Raw genomic sequence first — 23,226 nt, 5'->3', positions numbered from 1 at the left:
AGAGTAAGACGGAGAATAGGATAGCAGATGAACAACGAGGCTTTAGGAAAGGTAGGGGGTGTGTGGACCAGGTGTTTACAGTGAAACATATAAGTGAACAGTATTTAGATAAGGCTAAAGAGGTCTTTGTGGCAATTATGGATTTGGAAAAGGCATATGACAGGGTGGATAGGGGGCAATGTGGCAGATGTTGCAGGTGTATGGTGTAGGAAGTAGGTTACTGAAAGCAGTGAAGAGTTTTTACGAGGATAGTGAGGCTCAAGTTAGAGTATGTAGGAAAGAGGGAGATTATTTCCCAGTAAAAGTAGGCCTTAGACAAGGATGCGTGATGTCACCGTGGTTGTTTAATACATGTATATTTATAGAAGGGGTTGTAAGAGAAGTAAATGCGAGGGTCTTGGCAAGAGGCGTGGAGTTAAAAGATAAAGAATCACACAAAGTGGGAGTTGTCACTGTTGCTCTTTGGAGATTCTGAAGAGAGGTTGCAGAGGTTGGTGGATGAATTTGGTAGGGTATGCAAAAGAAGAAAATTAAAAGTGAATACAGGAAAGAGTAAGGTTATGAGGATAACAAAAAGATTAGGTGATGAAAGATTGGATATCAGATTCGAGGGAGAGAGTATGGAGGAGGTGAATGTATTCTGATATTTGGGAGTGGACATGTCAGCGGATGGGTCTATGAAAGATGAGGTGAATCATAGAACTGATGAGGGGAAAAGGGTGAACAGTGCACTTAGGAGTCTGTGGAGACCAAGAACTTTGTCCTTGGAGGCAAAGAGGGGAATGTATGAGAGCATAGTTTTACCAACGCTCTTATATGGGTGTGAAGCATGGGTGATGAATGTTGCAGCGAGGAGAAGGCTGGAGGCAGTGGAGATGTCATGTCTGAGGGCAATGTGTGGTGTGAATATAATGCAGAGAATTCGTAATTTGGAAGTTAGGAGGAGGTGCGGGATTACCAAAACTGTTGTCCAGAGGGCTGAGGAAGGGTTGTTGAGGTGGTTCGGACATGTAGAGAGAATGGAGCGAAACAGAATGACTTCAGGAGTGTATCAGTCTGTAGTGGAAGGAAGGTGGGGTAGGGGTCGGCCTAGGAAAGGTTGGAGGGAGGGGGTAAAGGAGGTTTTGTGTGTGAGGGGCTTGGACTTCCAGCAGGTATGCGTGAGCGTGTTTGATAGGAGTGAATGGAGACAAATGGTTTTTAATATTTGACGTGGTGTTGGAGTGTGAGCAAAGTAACATTTATGAAGGGATTCAGGGAAACTGGCAGGCCAGACTTGAGTCCTGGAGATGGGAAGTACAGTGCCTGCACTCTGAAGGAGGGGTGTTAATGTTGCAGTTTAAAAACTGTAGTGTAAAGCACCCTTCTGGCAAGACAGTGATGGAGTGAATGATGGTGAAAATTTTTCTTTTTCGGTCCACCCTGCCTTGGTGGGAGTCAGCCAGTGTGTTAATACTAAAAAAAAAAAAAATTACTTACCTTAAAATATTTTCATCCTCAGTTCATAGTGAGTGGTGAATATATTTCTTGTTGGAGGTATGAATAAATGAAGAATAAGTATAACTGAAAACCAATGTATTAGTGAAACAATGAAGCAAAGCATTGTAAGGTGGAGCTTGCCTGTAGGTACAAAAATCCCATACCCATCCAACTCAGTCGGTCGGTCGGCCAGCCAATTAGCCAGCCAGCCTATTAGCCAACCAGCCAATTAGCCAACCAGCCAATTAGCCAACCAGCCAATTAGCCAACCAGCCAATTAGCCAACCAGCCAATTAGCCAGCCAGCCAGCCAATTAACCAGCCAGCCAATTAGCCAGCCAGCTAATTAGCCAGCCAGCCAGCCAATTAGCCAGCCAGCCTATTAGCCAACCAGCCAATTAGCCAACCAGCCAATTAGCCAACCAGCCAATTAGCCAACCAGCCAATTAGCCAACCAGCCAATTAGCCAACCAGCCAATTAACCAACCAGCCAATTAGCAAGCCAGCCAATTAGCCAGCCAGCCAGCAAGCCAATTAGCCATCCAGCCAGCCAATTAGCCAGCCAACCAGCCAATTAGCCAACCAGCCAATTAGCCAACCAGCTAATTAGCCAACCAGCCAATTAGCCAGCCAGCCAATTAGCCAGCCAGCAAGCCAATTAGCCAACCAATTAGCCAGCCAATTAGCCAGCCAGCCAACTTCCCTTCTACCCGTACTGCCTCCCACCCCCCCTTACTACCTGTCCCCACCAATCAGACTGCTGGAGAGTGAGGTATTCCTTAGCTTGGCTTAGTTGCAAAGGTGCACTGAATTACCACTCCAACAATGCAATGTGGGTGCACAGATTTTTTTCCTACTGCACACACTTACCACACAGACCCATTCTATCACATGTACACTTATCAGCTCACTCCTGCTCAATTTGAAGGTGCTAGAATTTATGCATACTAGTACGTCAATAACCCTGGCGCGTAAGCCGTACTAGTATGTCGGAAACCCTGAAAGGGTTAACGAAAAATGAGGCTCTGAATTAAAAAATTTATCAGATACATTTAAAAATCTTGTCAATATTTTCCACACATCTTACATTGGATTGACGGTGATCTGATCAAAGCACAGTTTTCTCTGGAGCTCTGCTATCATGAATTCAAGCTTCTCTATGGCTGCTACAACTTCCTCTGGGGGTCCTTCCAGCTTAATGCTTCCCTGCTGGCCTTGAAACTCTACATGTACCTGTAGACAAGTAGTTTATACTTATAACTGACTGCAACTATAAATATTACTCTAATGCAAAGGTTACACTTTACTATTATCATACTCTTAGTACTACAACAACAACAAAAAAGTTAAAGCAATATAGTGACAATTAACCCTTTGACTGTTTCGGTCATATATATACGTCTTACGAGCCACTGTGTTTGACGTATATATACTCATAAATTCTAGCGGCTTCAAATCAAGCAGGAGAAAGCTGGTAGGCCCACATGTGAGAGTAAGGGTCTGTGTGGTCAGTGTGCACCATATAAAAAAAATCCTGCAGCACCCAGTGCATAATGAGAAAAAAAAAACCCTGACCATTTTTTTTAATTAAAATGCCGACTTTGTGGTCTATTTTCATGTAGTATTTATGATTGTATTCTCGTTTTCTTGGTCTCATTTGATAGAATATTAAACATATTAAAGAAATAGAGGCAATTTTGATTGGTTTTACTATGAAAGAACCTTGAAATGGAGCTCAAAGTAGGGGAAATGTTCAATTTTTGCCAATGTTCAAAAGTAAACAAATGATTTCATTTTCCAATAAATGTCCAACTAGCCATTCTAATATGCAGTCATGAATGGGTTGACATTATTTATACAATTATTACAATATTGCAGTAGTCTGCATAACAGTAAATCTTCTATTTTTTGTTTGAATAAAAATTCAAAACAGAAAGCAAGAATAATATCAGAGGGGCCTGGAGACATAACTGATGAACAAAGAAAATGTTATTTTAGAGCCAGGAATGTTTGCATTGCTCATTCTGGACCCTATTTTGAAATTGTCACTTTTAATTTTCGTGAAATTGGCCAAATTGCAAATTTCTGACCATGCTACTGGGTAGTTGAAATTGGTAAATGGGCAGCTTCTTGTACTCAATTGATAGAAAAAATGGAGTTCTAAAGAAATAGCTATGAGTTTGGTCGACTGGAACAATGGAATTAGCCGAAAATAGGGCTCAAATTGGGCGAAATTGCAGATTCGTAAATATCGCCGAGGTCACTAACTTCGCGAGAGCGTAATTCTGTCAGTTTTCCATCAATTTTTGTGTCATTACAACCGAGAAAAGATTCTCTATCATTTCATAAGAATTTTTTTTTTTTTCGGAAATTTTGCGACACGTGGAGACACCTCAGGATTTGGGGTTGCGACAGTCAAGGGGTTAAGACAACCCTAATCCTAGTAATCAGTAGAGAAACTGTTATCAACACTGAACAATTTTGTATCAAATCTTTGTAAATACTAAAATATGCACAACATAAGTGAAGCCTTATTGTAAATTTGTAATCACTGCTTATTCATACAATAGTTTTAGAGAAAGAGTCATTACCCACTGAGGGTCCAAGTCGTAGTTCTGCATCATGAGCTCAGCTCACTAAGGTAAGCTGTGAGTGGTAAATTTGGGCCTAGATACGAGAGAATTCATCTATGTAGTAAGTGTGCACCATATAAAACAAATCCTGCAGCATGCAATGCATAATAGGAAAAATAATCAGACTGTGTTTTTGGATTAACCCCTTCAGAGTCCAAGGCCAAAACCTGAAGTGGTGCCCCAGTGTCCAAGAATTTTCAAAAAATTTTTTTTTTATTTTTTCTTATGAAATGGTAGAGAATCTTTTTGTGAAGGTAATAAAACAAAAAGTACGAAATTTGATGGAAAATTGACGAAATTATGCTCTCGCGAATTTTGATGTGTCAGCGATATTTACGAATCGGCGATTTTGCCGACTTTGACTCCCATTTTAGGCCAATTACATTATTCCAGTCAACCAAATTCTTAGCTATTTCACTAGTATTACTTCTATTCTATCGATTGAGCACAAGAAATCGCCAAGTCAACTGTTTCAACTACAAATTAAAGTGACCGGAAATTGTTAATTTGGCCAATTTAACACAAAGTTCAAAATATTCCAATTTCAAAATAGGGTCCAGAATAAACAATGTAGGTATTCCTGGAACTAAACTAACATTTCCTCTGTTCATTAGTTATGTTTTGAGGCTTTACAAATAAATTCCATTTTGATTTTTTATTCACATAATGAATTTTTATTCACACCAAAAAATAGAAGATTTACTGTTATGCAATACTGTAATAATTGTATAAATATCATCACCATATTTGTGAATGCATATTAGACCCACCAGCTGGTGTGTATTAGACGGGTGAGGTCGTTTGTTTACTCTTGAATATCGGCAAAAATTTAACATTTCTGCTACTTTGAGCTCAGTTTCAAGCCATTTCTAGTGCTAAAACCAATCAAAATCATCTCTATTTCTGTAATATGTCTTCCATTCTATCAAATGAGACCAAGAAATCGCAAATACAACTATAAAAAACATACGAAAAAACACTGCAAAGTCGCTGTTTTAATCGAAAAAACATGATTTCAGTTTTTTTTCTCATTATACACAGTGTGCTGCAGGATCTGCTTTATGTGGTGCACACATACCACACAGATGTATTCTCTCATATCTAGGCCCAAATGTACCACTCACAGTTTATCAGAGTGAGCTGAGCTCATGACGTAGATCTATGGTTTGGACCCTGAACGTAAAGCCGTAGATCTACGGGACAGATCCTGAAAGGGTTAAAACACCGACTATCTGCCATGTATTTTTGTGTGGCTTTTGCAGTTATATTCGCTGTTTCTTGGTCTCATTTGATAGAATGGAAGATATACAGTGGACCCTCGGTTACCGGCTGCAATCCGTTCCAGAAGCTTTGCCTAAAACCAAAGTGGCCGAAAACTGAAATAATATTTCTCACAAGAATTTAATTAATTAATTAATTAAATGGTATTTGGGACCTGACGATCTGTTGGAGTGTGAGCAGGGTAATATTTAGTGAAGGGATTCAGGGAAACCGGCTATTTTTATATAGCCGGACTTGAGTCCTGGAAATGGGAAGTACAATGCCTGCACTCTAAAGGAGGGGTTTCGGGATATTAGCAGTTTGGAGGGATATGTTGTGTATCTTTATACGTATATGCTTCTAAACTGTTGTGTTCTGAGCACCTCTGCAAAAACAGTGATTATGTGTGAGATGAAAGTGTTGAATGATGATGAAAGTATTTTCTTTTTGGGGATTTTCTTTCTTTTTTGGGTCACCCTGCCTCGGTGGGAGACGGCCGACTTGTTAAAAAAAAAAAAATTAATTTGTTCCAGACACCCAAAAATAATCACAAAAATAATTTTGTTAAAGATTAACTATAGTTTTACATACACAAAACAATGAGAACTAAATAAAATAAATACACCTACCATCCGACTTACAACCTGCTCGACATACGACCATTCGACTTACGACTTTGTTTTCTATGCCAAATTTCTGGGAATTAAACAACTGTTTGTGTTGTATACAGTGTTTGTCCTAAACCTTACAGTATAAAATACAGTACTAACAGCATAAAAAGTAAAGTAAAAAATGAATTACCAAAATAAAACAATAAAATAAAGTCATTACAAAAATGTGAGGTTGATATTCAGTAGTTAAGTTCGACTTACGTCCATTTCGACTTACGACCGGTTTCTCGGAACCGAACTCGGTTGTAAGTCGGATGGTACCTGTACATGAACAATTAAATCAATATTACATATCTTTATTGAAGACTCTTCTTGGCTTATGGAAGACAAGGAGGAGGAGAGAGGCTTGAGTGTCACTTTACCCCTGTAACTCACTCCAATTTGCACACTTGTTCTTAACCCTTTCAGGGTCCGTCCCGTAGATCTACGGCTTTACGTTCAGGGTCCAAACCGTAGATCTACGCCATGAGCTCAGCTCACTCTGATAAACTGTGAGTGGTACATTTGGGCCTAGATATGAGAGAATACATCTATGTGGTATGTGTGCACCACATAAAACAGATCCTGCAGCACACTGTGTATAATGAGAGAAAAAAAAGAAATCATGATTTTTCGATTAAAACAGCAACTTTGCAGTATTTTTTCGTATGTTTTTTATAGTTGTATTTGCGATTTCTTGGTCTCATTTGATAGAATGGAAGACATATTACAGAAATAGAGATGATTTTGATTGGTTTTAGCACTGGAAATGGCTTGAAACTGAGCTCAAAGTAGCAGAAATGTTAAATTTTTGCCGATATTCAAGAGTAAACAAACGACCTCACCCGTCTAATACACACCAGCTGGTGGGTCTAATATGCATTCACAAATATGGTGATGATATTTATACAATTATTACAGTATTGCATAACAGTAAATCTTCTATTTTTTGGTGTGAATAAAAATTCATTATGTGAATAAAAAATCAAAATGGAATTTATTTGTAAAGCCTCAAAACATAACTAATGAACAGAGGAAATGTTAGTTTAGTGCCAGGAATGCCTACATTGTTCATTCTGGACCCTATTTTGAAATTGGAATATTTTGAACTTTGTGTTAAATTGGCCAAATTAACAATTTCCGATCACTTTATTTTGTAGTTGAAACAGTTGACTTGGCGATTTCTTGTGCTCAATCGATAGAATAGAAGTAATACTAGTGAAATAGCTAAGAATTTGGTTGACTGGAATAATGTAATTGGCCTAAAATGGGAGTCAAAGTCGGCAAAATCGCCGATTCGTAAATATCGCTGACACATCAAAATTCGCGAGAGCATAATTTCGTCAATTTTCCACCAAATTTCGTACTTTTTGTTTTATTACCTTCACAAAAAGATTCTCTACGATTTCATAAGAAAAAATAACAAATGTTTTTTTTGAAAATTCTTGGACACTGGTGCATGACTCCAGATTTGGGCCTTGGACCCTGAAAGGGTTAATCACTGAAGAAGGCACATTCTCCCCTCTCTCTTCCTCCTCCTCAGTAGCAATTTCCTTAGCTGTAGTCTGTTGCTGCTCCAGATGAAGGTTTTGCAGCTCTACCCTCTACCACCATCACTACCATCCTCTACCACCATCACTACCACCCTCTACCCCATCACTACCACCCTCTAGCATCATCACTACTACCCTCTACCACCATCACAAACAATACCACCATCACTACCACCCTCACAACCACTACCACCCTCTACCACCATCACTACCACCCTCTACCACAATCACTACCATCCTTTACCACCATCACTACCACCCTCCATCACCATCACTACCACCCTCCATCACCATCACAACCACCCTCTACCACCATCACAACCACTACCACCCTCTACCACCATCACAACCATTGCCACCATCACAACCATTACCACCCTCTACCACCATCACTACCACCATCACAACCACTTCCACCCTCTACCACCATCACAACCACTACCACCCTCTCCCACCATCACAACCACTATCACCATCACTATCACCCTCTCCCACCATCACATCCACTACCACCCTCTACCACCATCACAACCACTACCACCCTCTACCACCATAAATAACAAAAAAAAGGCACAATACCGTGACTGGAACGACACACAAATAACCTGCAAAGTCACACTTTGTGTTATGGTCATGTGTTCTGTTGAGGTTGGTAAAGAGAAGTTTGAGGGGAGGGTTTATATCTAAGTTAAGTGTTCTATGAATGTAGTAGGCACAACAATAAGTATGGATGTTTTGTATGGTGAATAAGTTTAGAGTTCTGAATATTGGTGGAGTATGCTGCCTGTAGTGGGAATTTGTTATCATTCTGACTGCAGCCTTTTGTTGGGTAATTAATGGTCTTAGATGATGATGATGTCGTTGAGCCCCATGCACAAATTCCATAGGTGAGATAGGGGTAAATGAGTGAGTGATATAGGGCCAGGAGGGCTGACTGTGGAACATAGTACAGTATCTTCAACAGTATGCCTACGGTCTTGGAGATTTTCTTAGAAATTTGTTGTACATGTGTTTGAAATTTGAGACTATTATCAAGGTGGATTCCTAAGAATTTTCCCTCTGTTAGCTTTGTTAGGTGATCCATTTATCATTATGTTAAGAGGAACATCTGTAGTTCTGTTCTCAAATTGAATGTAGTAGGTTTTGTCAATATTGAGAGTAAGTTTGTTAATCATCATCCAGGAAGATATTTTCTGTAATTCGGTATTTACAGTATTAGCTAGTATGACTGGGCTTGGGTGAGAGAAGACTTATGTAGTGTCATCTGCAAACAGTGTGGGTTTGAGTAGTTGTGATGCATTTGGTAGGTCGTTTATGTAAATGAGAAAGAGAAGAGGGCCATGGACACTTCCCTGTGGGACACCAACTGTAATTGGCTGTGTGGAAGAGTTTGCTCCATTTGTGTACATATATTGGTTTCTGTTGCTAAGGTATGACTTTAGGTAGTTGAGGGAGTGCCCTCTTATACCATAGTGGGACAATTTTATGTACAGCAAATCATGGTCAACTGTATCAAAAGCTTTACATAAATCAATGAAGATCCCCAATGGGACTTCTTTTTTCTCGAGTGCAGTGTATATTTGTGTTAGTATGTGTATAATAGCATCATTCATATTTTTATTAGGCCTGAACCCAAACTGACAGGGGTGTAAGATGGATATTGGCCTATAGTTATGCAAGTCTGCTTGATCTCCTCCTTCATGTATCAGCGTGACCCTCACTATTTTGTGAACTGTAGGGAAGGTAGAGGATTCGATGGATTTGTTAAAGAGTGTTGCAATGATTGGTAACAGCACTTGTGAAGCTTTTTTTGTATATAAAGGGTGGTAAGGTATTTAAATCTCCTGTAGCTGTAGGAGTACCCTAAGGTAGTGTCCTAGGCCCACTCCTCTTTCTCATCTACATCAATGATCTCCCCAATGCATCCCAACTCCTTACACCAGTTCTATTCGCAGATGACACAACATATGTCTACTCCCATTCAGACCCAGCTGTGCTTGAAAACACTGTAAACAATGAACTGCTAAAGATATATGTTTGGATGATGACCAACAAACTCTCTCTCAACACAGACAAAACATACTTCATGCTGTTTGGCAACATAGCCTCAAATATTCAACATACTGTTAAATGGTTCCCTTATATCAAGACACACGGAGGGCAAATTTCTAGTCTTCTTGACTGCAATCTTAAATTTCAGTCCTATACCCATCACATAGCCAAGAAAATTTCCAAATCAGTAGGAATCGTTTCCAAGATACGCTACTATGTACCACAAATGACTCTCCTTACCCTGTACCACTCTCTAATATATCCTTACCTCACCTATGGTATCTGTGCCTGGGGCTCAACCACTGCCACCTTAGACCCTTAATAATCCAACAAAAAGCTGCTGTGCGGGTGATAACCAGCTCCTGTGCTAGACAGCACACCCCACCACTTTTCAAAAGACTCGACTTGCTAAATATACAAGACATACACTCTTATTATTGTGCCTACTACATATACAGAACTTTAAACTCCACTGTAAACCCTCCCCTAAAACTACTCCTCGACAGTTACAACAGAATGCACAGTCACAATACAAGGCATAAGGCACTTTTCAACATCCCTCGAGTAAGACTCTCACTATGCAAGAACTCTATGCACATAAAAGGCCCGAAGATCTAGAACTCACTACCGGAACAAGTCAAGGATCCCCAGACAGCTTATAAATTTAGGACTCTGCTAAAAAATCATCTTATCTCACAATATTAACCAAATCAACCAAACATCTACTGACTAGTTTTATCATGAGACCACCTGGCTATTAATTCTGCCATTCCATAAAATATTACCACCTGCACCATTCCTTGTAAATCAGATTTTGTACTAAGTATACATAAGATTTATTAGTCCTAATAAGATTGTAAAACAGCTAACCACTATTTCATGTTTAGTTTTAAGTATAATTACTATGTACTATTCTCTTATCTAGTTTTAATTAGTTACTATGTATTAGGATTAGTTTGCCCAAAATGCCTCGGCATAAGAACATAAGAACGAAGGAACACTGCAGCAGGCCTACTGGCCCATGCGAGGCAGGTCCAAGTCTCCTACCGGCTTAAGCCAATGCACCCAACCCAGTCAGGTCAGGTCACATTGACTTAAGGGAGGAACATGGCAACCGACCTGGTAGCACAAGCTATCAGGTCCAACTCACACCCACCCACATCCACTCATGTATTTATCCAACCTATTTTTAAAGCTACACAACGTTCTGGCCTCATGATAGAGGCTATCTTTGTATGTAACAAATCAAAATTGTAATTACACATTGTAACCTTTACAAAGAAATAAACTTATTATTATCATTACTCTGAAATCTTTTCTTTCTTTCAACAAACCGGCCATATCCCACCGAGGCGGGGTGGCCCAAAAAGAAAAACGAAAGTTTCTCTTTTTAAATTTAGTAATTTATACAGGAGAAGGGGTTACCAGCCCCTTGCTCCCGGCATTTTAGTCGCCTCTTACAACATGCATGGTTTAGGGAGGAAGAATTCTGTTCCACTTCCCCATGGAAGTAAGAGGAAATAAACAAGAACAAGAACTAGAAAGAAAATAGAAGAAAACCCAAAGGGGTGTGTATATATATGTTTGTACATGTATGTGTAGTGTGACCAAAGTGTAAGTAGAAGTAGCAAGACATACCTGAAATCTTGCATGCTTATGAGACAGACAAAAGACACTAGGAATCCTACCTTCATGTAAAACAATTACAGGCTTTCGTTTTACACTCATTTGGCAGGACGGGAGTACCTCCATGGCCGGTTGCTGTTTACCAACCTACTACCTAGGTACTCTGAAATATCAGCAAAAATCAAACATTTCTGCTACTTTGAGCTTAATTTCAAACTACTTTCAGTACCAAAACGAATAAAAATAATCTCTATTTCAGTAATATATCTTCCATTCTATCAAATGAGACAAAGAAACTGAGAATACAACCATAAAAACCCTAAGGAAATACACCGTAAATTTGCCATTTTAAACCAAAAACACAGTAGCTATTTTTTTTCTCATTATGCACTGCATGCTGAAGAATTTTTTTTTATATGGTGCACACTTATGCATAAACCTATTCTCTCATATCTAGGCCAAATTTACAAATCACAGCTTATCTGAGAGAGCTGAGCTCATCACATAGAACAACTGGACAGACTTGGACTTCAAAGCTGTAGTACAACGGGACCCACCCCGAAAGGGATTAAAATATTAACTAATATGTAAAACTAACAACTTTTTACAAATTATGTTATACTAAAGTCCAAGACCCAAACTGAAGAGACTAATTGCTTACTGTATCAATTTACAATAAAAAATTTTTTAATAACTCACAAAACTACTATGATTTGTTTCTTCTAATAAAACAATTTTGGTTTTGACAATGCCAAGTTGACATGTCTGACACACACACAATACCTGGTTATCTTACTCAAAGATATTTTACCAACTAGTGGGTTTATTAATCCAATACAGAGATGATACGTACAGACAGTAGAGAATGAGGTAATAAGTCCCTTAGCCTTATACAACTATATACAGAAGACAGTGGAAGATAAGACAATCAGTCCCTCAGCACAGAAGCTAGTGTTCACACTTTAGCCTTCTACTGCCCTTGCAATCATCTCTGTATTAAACTGATAAAGCCACTGGTTGACAAAACATCTTCAAATAAAGATACCCAGGTGCCGCACACTTGTCTGATGCTTCATCGTAAAAAAAATTAAAAAAAAAAAAACTGGCTGATTACAGCCAGTTTCCTCTCATTTCAACCCAGATTATATAAACAGTGATGCAGAGAATATAAATCACAAATTCTGGTGGTCCCTCAGACAGAATCAGTACATGTATGCTCACAACCTGTAACTTATTCATATAGTATCACAAAATATGAGTTTAACAACTAAACAGATGCACACTGTACATATAGTACTGTAGGTAAATTACACTATTCAGACTCATGAAATCATACCACAAATGCAAACAAATCACAGAACAGGCGGGACTCAAATCCATGGCAGGAAAGTCCTAAAACTCGTGAGCAAGTGTGTTAACAACTGGGCCAGCTAGCTATAACAGGATTCATCTAACTAGTTTTATTTCCATACACCATAGGGAGGTTAGCATGGGCCCCATGTGACCACAAATGCATGTTTTTACACACAAATTTCACACCAGCATGGCTGTGGCATGCATTAACTCAGGTCATTTCAAAGCCACCATCATGATGGCTTTCAAAAGGTCCATGCTAACCTCCCTATGGTGTATAGAAATATGCCTAGTTCGATGAATCCTATTAACCCTTTCAGGGTCCGTCCCGTAGATCTACGGCTTTACGGTGAGTGTCCAAACCGTAGATCTACGCCATGAGCTCAGCTCACTCTGATAAACTGTGAGTGGTACATTTGGGCCTAGATATGAGAGAATACATCTATGTGGTATGTGTGCACCACATAAAACAGATCCTGCAGCACACTGTGTATGAGAGAAAAAAACTGAAATCATGATTTTTCGATTAAAACAGCAACTTTGCAGTGTTTTTTCGTATGTTTTTTATAGTTGTATTTGCGATTTCTTGGTCTCATTTGATAGAATGGAAGACATATTACAGAAATAGAGATGATTTTGATTGGTTTTAGCACTGGAAATGGCTTGAAACTGAGCTCAAAGTAGCGGAAATGTTAAATTTTTGCCGATATTCAAGAGTAAACAAACGACCTCACACGTCTAATACACGTCAGCTGGTGGGTCTAATATACATTCACAAATATGGTGATGATATTTATACAATTATTACAGTATTGCATAACAGTAAATCTTCTATTTTTTGGTGTGAATAAAAATTCATTATGTGAATAAAAAATAAAAATGGAATTTATTTGTAAAGCCTCAAAACATAACTAATGAACAGAGGAAATGTTAGTTTAGTGCCAGGAATGCCTACATTGTTTATTCTGGACCCTATTTTGAAATTGGAATATTTTGAACTTTGTATTAAATTGGCCAAATTAACAATTTCCGATCACTTTATTTTGTAGTTGAAACAGTTGACTTGGCGATTTCTTGTGCTCAATCGATAGAATAGAAGTAATACTAGTGAAATAGCTAAGAATTTGGTTGATTGGAATAATGTAATTGGCCTAAAATGGGAGTCAAAGTCGGCAAAATCGCCGATTCGTAAATATCGCTGACACATCAAAATTCGCAAGAGCATAATTTCGTCAATTTTCCACCAAATTTCATACTTTTTGTTTTATTACCTTCACAAAAAGATTCTCTACGATTTCATAAGAAAAAATAATTTTTTTTTTTTGAAAATTCTTGGACACTGGTGCGTGACTCCAGATTTGGGCCTTGGACCCTGAAAGGGTTAAAGCCAGCTGAACCTGTGGTTAACACACTAACATGTGAGTTTTAGGAGTTAACTGCCACAGGTTCAAGCCCCACCTGGTATGTGATTTGATTACAATATCCAGTTTTGTCTTAGTAAAACCCTGAACATGTAAATAAAGGAAAGAAGAGGATATATAAATCTTATCCTTATATTTTAGGCATGATGATGCTGAGGATGCAAAAACATAAAACAGAAAAACATTAATGGAGCACAATGAAATACAGTGGACCCCCGGTTAACGATATTTTTTCACTCCAGAAGTACGTTCAGGTGCCAGTACTGACCGAATTTGTTCCCATAAGAAATATTGTGAAGTAGATTAGTCCATTTCAGACCCCCAAACATACACGTACAAACGCACTTACATAAATACACTTACATAATTGGTCACATTCAGAGGTAATCGTTATGCGGGGGTCCACTGTACAGTGGACCCCCGGATTACGATATTATTTCATTCCAGAAGTATGTTCAGGTGCCAGTACTGAACGAATTTGTTCCCATAAGGAATATTGTGAAGTAGATTAGTCCATTTCAGACCCCCAAACATACACGTACAAACGCACTTACATAAATACACTTACATAATTGGTCGCATTGGGAGCTGATCGTAAAGCGGGGGTCCACTGTACTGCTTATTTGTTTGATATGCTACACCACAATTATATACAGCATCTCCTTACTTAACGACGGAGTTCTGCTCCTAAGACTACGTCGGTAAACGAATTTGCCGCTAAGTGAGTAGCATACTATAATGATAGTGAGTTTGTGTCAGCCATCCTTGACATTGTTTTAATGTCACTTTTGCAAAATTTATAACATTTGCTATATTTTTAAATGTTTATACAATAGTGTATTGTATACTGTAATACACACACTACAGGAAATCAGCTCTAATATACATTAGTTAGGTATGCATCCTAGTCAGAGAGCCAGTCGTAAGTCCAAATCATCAGTAAACGAGTATGTCGCTAAGTGAGGAGAGGCTGTACAGCCTCTCCTCACTTAATGTAGGGTGAGGGGTGAGTAGTATTTACTGTAAGAGGTCAGGTGTGGTAGGTATGGCCACTCCACACACACATATTATACATTTAAGGTGCTGTAGATATAAAATGCATATACAGTAGTACACTCATTACTTACCTTAAAATATCTCAGTGTTAATGTAGGGTGAGAGGTGAGTAAATGAGATAAAATGAATAAACGAGAGAGAGAGTAAATGAGAGAGGACAGAGATGCAGTGTATGGTAAACAAGCAGACAAAATTCTGGTTACGATTGATACACATTCATTTCCATGTCTGTGAAGCTTATACCATAAAACAAACACCTTACATTGTGTACAAGTTGTCTCCACGTTGGTACAGTAGAATAAATAAAGAACTACACTCACCATTCTTAGCAGGAATGATGCTCTGAGTGAAGGCATACAAAAGGAATAATTTTCTACAGCTACCTCCAGTTATACTATTGTGTACACACTTTCTTTGGTGCTATACTAGAGAAAACATTATTCTTTCCATTATTCTGACAAGATGACTGGAAAAACATCTCATATTTAAGTTAATTTATTCTACTGTGGGATGTATTTATCATGTTTATATGTTTTGCAGCATGTTTATGATATAATTCTGAAAAAATCATAGATAATGAAAATTTTTTTTTATTATTATCACACTGGCCGATTCCCACCAAGGCAGGGTGGCCCGAAAAAGAAAAACTTTCACCATCATTCACTCCATCACTGACTTGCCAGAAGGGTGCTTTACACTACAGTTTTTAAACTGCAACATTAACACCCCTCCTTCAGAGTGCAGGCACTGTACTTCCCATCTCCAGGACTCAAGTCTGGCCTGCCGGTTTCCCTGAACCCCTTCATAAATGTTACTTTGCTCACACTCCAACAGCACATCAAGTATTAAAAACCATTTGTCTCCATTCACTCCTATCAAACACGCTCACGCATGCCTGCTGGAAGTCCAAGCCCCTCGCACACAAAACCTCCTTTACCCCCTCCCTCCAACCTTTCCTAGGCCGACCCCTACCCCGCCTTCCTTCCACTACAGACTGATACACTCTTGAAGTCACTCAGTTTCATTCCATTCTCTCTACATGTCCGAACCACCTCAACAACCCTTCCTCAGCCCTCTGGACAACAGTTTTGGTAATCCCGCACCTCCTCCTAACTTCCAAACTATGAATTCACTGCATTATATTCACACCACACATTGCCCTCAGACATGACATCTCCACTGCCTCCAGCCTTCTCCTCGCTGCAACATTCATCACCCATGCTTCACACCCATATAAGAGCGTTGGTAAAACTATACTCTCATACATTCCCCTCTTTGCCTCCAAGGACAAAGTTCTTTGTCTCCACAGACTCCTAAGTGCACCACTCACCCTTTTCCCCTCATCAATTCTATGATTCACCTCATCTTTCATAGACCCATCCGCTGACACGTCCACTCCCAAATATCTGAATACATTCACCTCCTCCATACTCTCTCCCTCCAATCTCATATCCAATCTTTCATCACCTAATCTTTTTGTTATCCTCATAACCTTACTCTTTCCTGTATTCACTTTTAATTTTCTTCTTTTGCACACCCTACCAAATTCATCCACCAATCTCTGCAACTTCTTTTCAGAATCTCCCAAGAGCAGTGTCATCAGCAAAGAGCAACTGTGACAACTCCCACTTTATGTGTGATACTTTATCTTTTAACTCCACGCCTCTTGCCAAGACCCTCGCATTTACTTCTCTTACAACCCCATCTATAAATATATTAAACAACCACGGTGACATCACACATCCTTGTCTAAGGCCTACTTTTACTGGGAAATAATTTCCCTCTTTCCTACATACTCTAACTTGAGCCTCATTATCCTCGTAAAAACTCTTCACTGCTTTCAGTAGCCTACCTCCTACACCATACACCTGCAACATCTGCCACATTGCCCCCTATCCACCCTGTCATACGCCTTTTCCAAATCCATAAATGCCACAAAGACCTCTTTAGTCTTATCTAAATACTGTTCACTTATATGTTTCACTGTAAACACCTGGTCCACACACCCCCTACCTTTCCTAAAGCCTCCTTGTTCATCTGCAATCCTATTCTCCGTCTTACTCTTAATTCTTTCAATAATAACTCTACCATACACTTTACCAGGTATACTCAACAGACTTATCCCCCTATAGTTTTTGCACTCTCTTTTGTCCCCTTTGCCTTTATACAAAGGAACTATGCATGCTCTCTGCCAATCCCTAGGTACCTTACCCTCTTCCATACATTTATTAAATAATTGCACCAACCACTCCAAAACTATATCCCCACCTGCTTTTAACATTTCTATCTTTATCCCATCAATCCCGGCTGCCTTACCCCCTTTCATTTTACCTACTGCCTCACGAACATCCCCCACACTCACAATTGGCTCTTCCTCACTCCTACAAGATGTTATTCCTCCTTGCCCTATACACGAAATCACAGCTTCCCTATCTTCAACATTTAACAATTCCTCAAAATATTCCCTCCATCTTCCCAATACCTCTAACTCTCCATTTAATAACTCTCCTCTCCTATTTTTAACTGACAAATCCATTCGTTCTATAGGCTTCCTTAACTTGTTAATCTCACTCCAAAACTTTTTCTTATTTTCCAACAAAATTTGTTGATAACATCTCACCCACTCTCTCATTTGCTCTCTTTTTACATTGCTTCACCACTCTCTTAACCTCTCTCTTTTTCTCCATATACTCTTCCCTCCTTGCATCACTTCTACTTTGTAAAAACTTCTCATATGCTAACTTTTTCTCCCTTACTACTCTCTTTACATCATCATTCCACCAATCGCTCGTCTTCCCTCCCGCACCCACTTTCCTGTAACCACAAACTTCTGCTGAACACTCTAACACTACATTTTTAAACCTACCCCATTGCCCATGCTCTCATTAGCCCATCTATCCTCCAATAGCTGTTTATATCTTACCCTAACTGCCTCCTCTTTTAGTTTATAAACCTTCACCTCTCTCTTCTCTTAATGAAAATGTCTATATTTAAGTAATACAGTGGACCCTAGCATAGCACTATTAATCCATTCCTGAGAGCTCAATGTTATGCGAAATTATCGTTATGCGAATGAATTTTCCCCATAAGAAATAATGGAAATCAAATTAATCCGTTCCTGACACCCAAAAGTATGAAAAAAAATTTTTTTACCACATGAAATATTAATTTTAATACACACAAACTGAAGAAGACATGCACAGTTACATGACACTTACCTTTATTGAAGATCTGGTGATGATTGATGGGATGGGAGGAGGGGAGAGTGTTGATGGTCTTAGTGTTTAGAAGGAGAATCCCCCTTCCATTAAGACTTGAGGTGTCAAGTCCTTTTCCGGGGTTACTTCCCTTCTTCTTTTAATGCAACTAGGACCAGCTTCAGAGTCACTGGACTTCTGTCGCACAACATATCTGTCCATAGAGGTCTGTACCTCTCGTTCCTTTATGACTTTCCTAAAGTGGTTCACAACATTGTCAGTGTAATAGTCACCAGCACGGCTTGTAACAGCTGTCTGAGGGTGATTTTCGTCCATAAAGGTTTGCACTTTAAGCCACATTGCACAGATTTCCTTAATCTTTGAAGTAGGCAACTTCAATTTCTCTCTCCCCTCCTCCGAAGCAGTTTCCTCAGGTGTGGCCTCATGCTGATGAAGATGATCTAGCAGCTCATCAGTGGTTAGTTCTTCATTGTCCTCCTCCACCAACTCTTCCACATCATCCCCACTAACCTCCAACCCCAAGAACATTCCAAATGGATTCCTCAACTGGCATAGGATTCCCAGGGTTAGCCTCAAACCCTTCAAAATCCCTTTGGTCTACACATTCTGGCCACAGTTTCTTCCAAGCAGAGTTGAAGGTCCTCTTAGTCACTCCCTCCCAAGCCTTACCTATAAGGTTTACACAATTGAGGATATTAAAGTGCTCTCTCCAAAGCTCTCTTAGAGTCAGTTGAGTTTCTGAGGTCACTACAAGGCACCTTTCAAACAGAGCTTTTGTGTACAGTTTTTTGAAGTTTGCAATAACCTGCTGGTCCATGGGCTGCAGGAGAGAGAGTGGTATTAGGAGGCAAAAACTTCACCTTAACCCTTTGACTGTTTTCGACGTATAAATACGTCTTACGAGCCAATGTTTCTGACGTATATATACTCAATAATTCTAGCGGCTTCAAATCAAGTGGGAGAAAGCTGGTAGGCCCACATGTGAGAGAATGGGTCTGTGTGGTCAGTGTGCACCACATAAAAAAAATCCTGCAGCACACATTGCGTAATGAGAAAAAAAAAACTCTGATCGTTTTTCTGGAATAAAACGCAGACTTTGAGGTGTATTTTCGTATAGTATTTATCGTTGTATTCGCGTTTTCATGGTCTTAGTTGATAAAATGGAAAACATATTACAGAAATAGAGATGATTTTCATTACTTTTACGATGAAAACGACCTTGAAACTGAGCTCAAAGTAGCGGAAATGTTCGATTTTTACCAATGTTCAAGAGTAAATAAATCACACCACACGTCCAATACACGTCAACTGGGGAGTCTAATATTCTTTCACTAGTGCACTGATATTATTTATACCATTTTTACAATAATGCAGTCGTCTGCATAACAGTAAATTTTGTATTTTTTTGTATGAATAAAAAATCAAAATAAAAAGCAATAATAATATAAGAGGGGCCTAGAGATGTGACTAATGAACAGAGCATATGTTATTTTAGTGCCACGAATGTCTACCTTGTTTATTCTGGACCCTATTTTGAAATTGGCATCTTTTTTATTTTGCGTGAAATTGGCCAAATTGCCAATTTCTGACCACCATATTGGGTAGTCCAAATTAGTAAATGGGAGGTTTCTTGTGCTCAGCTGATAGATAAAATGGAGTTCTAAAGAAATAGCTATGAGTTTGGTCAACTGGAACAATGGAATTGGCTGAAAATTGGGCTCAAAGTCGGCGAAATCGCCGATACGCACATGTCGCCGAGACCGCTAACTTCGCGGGAGCATAATTCCACGAGTTTTCGACCAAATTTCGAACTTTTGGTGTCATTACCATCGGGAAAAGATTCTCTATCATTTCATAAGAAAAAATAATTTTTTTTTTTTTCAAAAATTGAGCGACATAGAATGACAGTTTCAGAGAGGGGCCTGAAACAGTCAAAGGGTTAATGAAGCTCATGTCCCCACAAAGTCGCTCTGCCAAGTCTGTAGTATGACAAGGGGCATTGTCTAACACCAGGAGGCACTTAAGGTCTAATTTCTTTTCAGTTAGGTAAGTTTTCACATTGGGGGCAAATGCTTGGTGTAACCAGTCATAGAAAAAGTCCCTAGTACCCATGCCTTACTGTTTGCCCTCCACAGCACACACAAATTAGCCTTGAGGATATTGTTTTGCCTGAACACACTGGGAGTTTCAGAGTGATACACTAATAAAGGCTTCACTTTGCAATCACCACTAGCATTGGCACACATCAATAGAGTAAGCCTGTCTTTCATAGGCTTATGTCCTGGGAGTGCCTTTTCCTCCTGAGTAATGTAGGTCCTGCTTGGCATTTTCTTCCAAAACAGGCCTGTTTCATCACAATTAAACACTTGTTCAGGTTTCAGTCCTTCACTGTCTATGTACTCCTTGAATTCCTGCACATATTTTTCAGCTGCTTTGTGGTCCGAACTGGCAGCCTCACCATGCCTTATCACACTATGTATGCCACTACACTCCTTAAATCTCTCAAACCAACCTTTGCTGGCCTTAAATTCACTCACATCATCACTAGTTGCAGGCATTTTTCTAATTAAATCCTGGTGCAACTTCCTAGCCTTTTCACTTATGATCGCTTGAGAGACGCTATCTCCTGCTATCTGTTTTTCGTTTATCCACACCAATAAGAGTCTCTCAACATCATCTATCACATGCGATCTCTGTTTCGAAAACACAGGTGAACCTTTGGCAAGAACAGCTTCCTTGATTGCTGTTTTCTTGGACACAATAGTAGCGATGGTTGATTGGGGTTTACTATACAACCTGGCCAGCTCGGAGACATGTACTGTACTCCACTTTCATACTTAGCAATGATCTCTTTCTTCATCTCCATAGTAATTCTCACCCTTATTCCTGTAGGGTTGGCACTAGAAGCTTTCTTGGGGCCCATGGTCACTTATTTTGCAGATGAAATCACCAAAAACACTGTAATAATACGAAATGTTCCAATTTTATGCTTGGATGTTACCGGGGAGGCTGGCTGGTAAACAATGCCACCGGCGGAACATGTGAGGCTGGCTCAGGCCGCACATTAGACGCGTCTCGGACGAATAGCGTTGAGCGAGTTTTTTAGCAGTATGCGAGGCAAAATTTTAGCGATAAAATGTTATCAGTATGCGGATTTAACGTTATGTGATGCCAACGGTATGCGGGGATCCACCGTATATGACATTTAATGTGCCTCAGAGTGATTATTATTGCATTTTATTATTATTTTTATTATTATTATTACAGTGGACCCCCGACCTACGATGTCCCCAAACTACGTTAAAACCGACCTACGTTGCTTTTCAGCGTAAAAATTTGACCCCGACGTACGTTGAAAAACTTGACTTACAGCATTTCCCGAACACATCCATCTGGTCCGTCTAGCCAGAGGACCTCAGCTGAGCTAGTGTGACATTGTTTACAAGCCAAGGTGGATGGTTTCAGGCATACATTCGATAAATTTTGTATTATTCCAGTGTTTTTAATGCTTGTTTTTTTTTTTTTTTTTTTTTTCAACAAGTCGGCCGTCTCCCACCGAGGCAGGGTGACCCAAAAAAGAAAGAAAATCCCCAAAAAGAAAATACTTTCATCATCATTCAACACTTTCACCACACTCGCACATTATCACTGTTTTTGCAGAGGTGCTCAGAATACAACAGTCTAGAAGCATACACATATAAAGATACACAACATATCCCTCCAAACTGCCAATATCCCAAACCCCTCCTTTAAAGTGCAGGCATTGTACTTCCCATTTCCAGGACTCAAGTCCGACTATATGAAAATAACCGGTTTCCCTGAATCCCTTCACTAAATATTACCCTGCTCACACTCCAACAGATCGTCAGGTCCCAAGTACCATTCGTCTCCATTCACTCCTATCTAACACGCTCACGCACGCTTGCTGGAAGTCCAAGCCCCTTACCCACAAAACCTCCTTTACCCCCTCTCTCCAACCCTTTCGAGGACGACCCCTACCCCGCCTTCCTTCCCCTATAGATTTATATGCTTTCCATGTCATTCTACTTTGATCCATTCTCTCTAAATGACCAAACCACCTCAACAACCCCTCTTCTGCCCTCTGACTAATACTTTTATTAACTCCACACCTTCTCCTAATTTCCACACTCCGAATTTTCTGCATAATATTTACACCACACATTGCCCTTAAACAGGACATCTCCACTGCCTCCAACCGTCTCCTCGCTGCTGCATTTACCACCCAAGCTTCACACCCATATAAGAGTGTTGGTACTACTATACTTTCATACATTCCCTTCTTTGCCTCCATAGATAACGTTTTTTGACTCCACATATACCTCAACGCACCACTCACCTTTTTTCCCTCATCAATTCTATGATTAACCTCATCCTTCATAAATCCATCCGCCGACACGTCAACTCCCAAGTATCTGAAAACATTCACTTCTTCCATACTCCTCCTCCCCAATTTGATATCCAATTTTTCTTTATCTAAATCATTTGACACCCTCATCACCTTACTCTTTTCTATGTTCACTTTCAACTTTCTACCTTTACACACATTCCCAAACTCATCCACTAACCTTTGCAATTTTTCTTTAGAATCTCCCATAAGCACAGTAACTGCTAAATAAGCCACCAAGGGCCCAAAGAAAGCTTCTAGTGCCAACCCTGTGGTAAAAAGGGTGACAATACTATCAAAATACTATCGTCCCATGGTCAGTTGCTGCTGCTGTACCACGGTCAGCTGTTGCTGTACCATGGTCAGCTGCTGCTGCTGCTGTTGCTGTACCATGGTCAGCTGCTGCTGCTGCTGCTGCTGTACCATGGTCAGGTGCTGCTGCTGCTGTACCATGGTCAGGTGCTGCTGCTGCTGTACCATGGTCAGCTGCTGCTGCTGCTGTACCATGGTCAGCTGCTGCT

General features: G+C 39.7%; 1 protein-coding gene across 1 annotated transcript in view; it reads right to left on the bottom strand.

The window, feature by feature from the left end:
* Nucleotides 1-23,226, bottom strand: part of LOC128692894 (vigilin) — a gene marked incomplete at its 3' end in the record, with an annotated part of 135,212 nt that overhangs the window by 59,109 nt on the left and 52,877 nt on the right. Inside the window, 1 exon segment of the mRNA XM_070092184.1 lies at nucleotides 2,566-2,711. Coding sequence (XP_069948285.1) covers nucleotides 2,566-2,711 — 146 coding nt within the window.

This window comes from Cherax quadricarinatus, chromosome 38 (assembly GCF_038502225.1).
Source record: "Cherax quadricarinatus isolate ZL_2023a chromosome 38, ASM3850222v1, whole genome shotgun sequence".
NCBI classification, from domain to species: domain Eukaryota; kingdom Metazoa; phylum Arthropoda; class Malacostraca; order Decapoda; family Parastacidae; genus Cherax; species Cherax quadricarinatus.
Note: the sequence above shows the minus strand (reverse complement) of the source record. Positions and strands in the feature narration are given on the sequence as shown.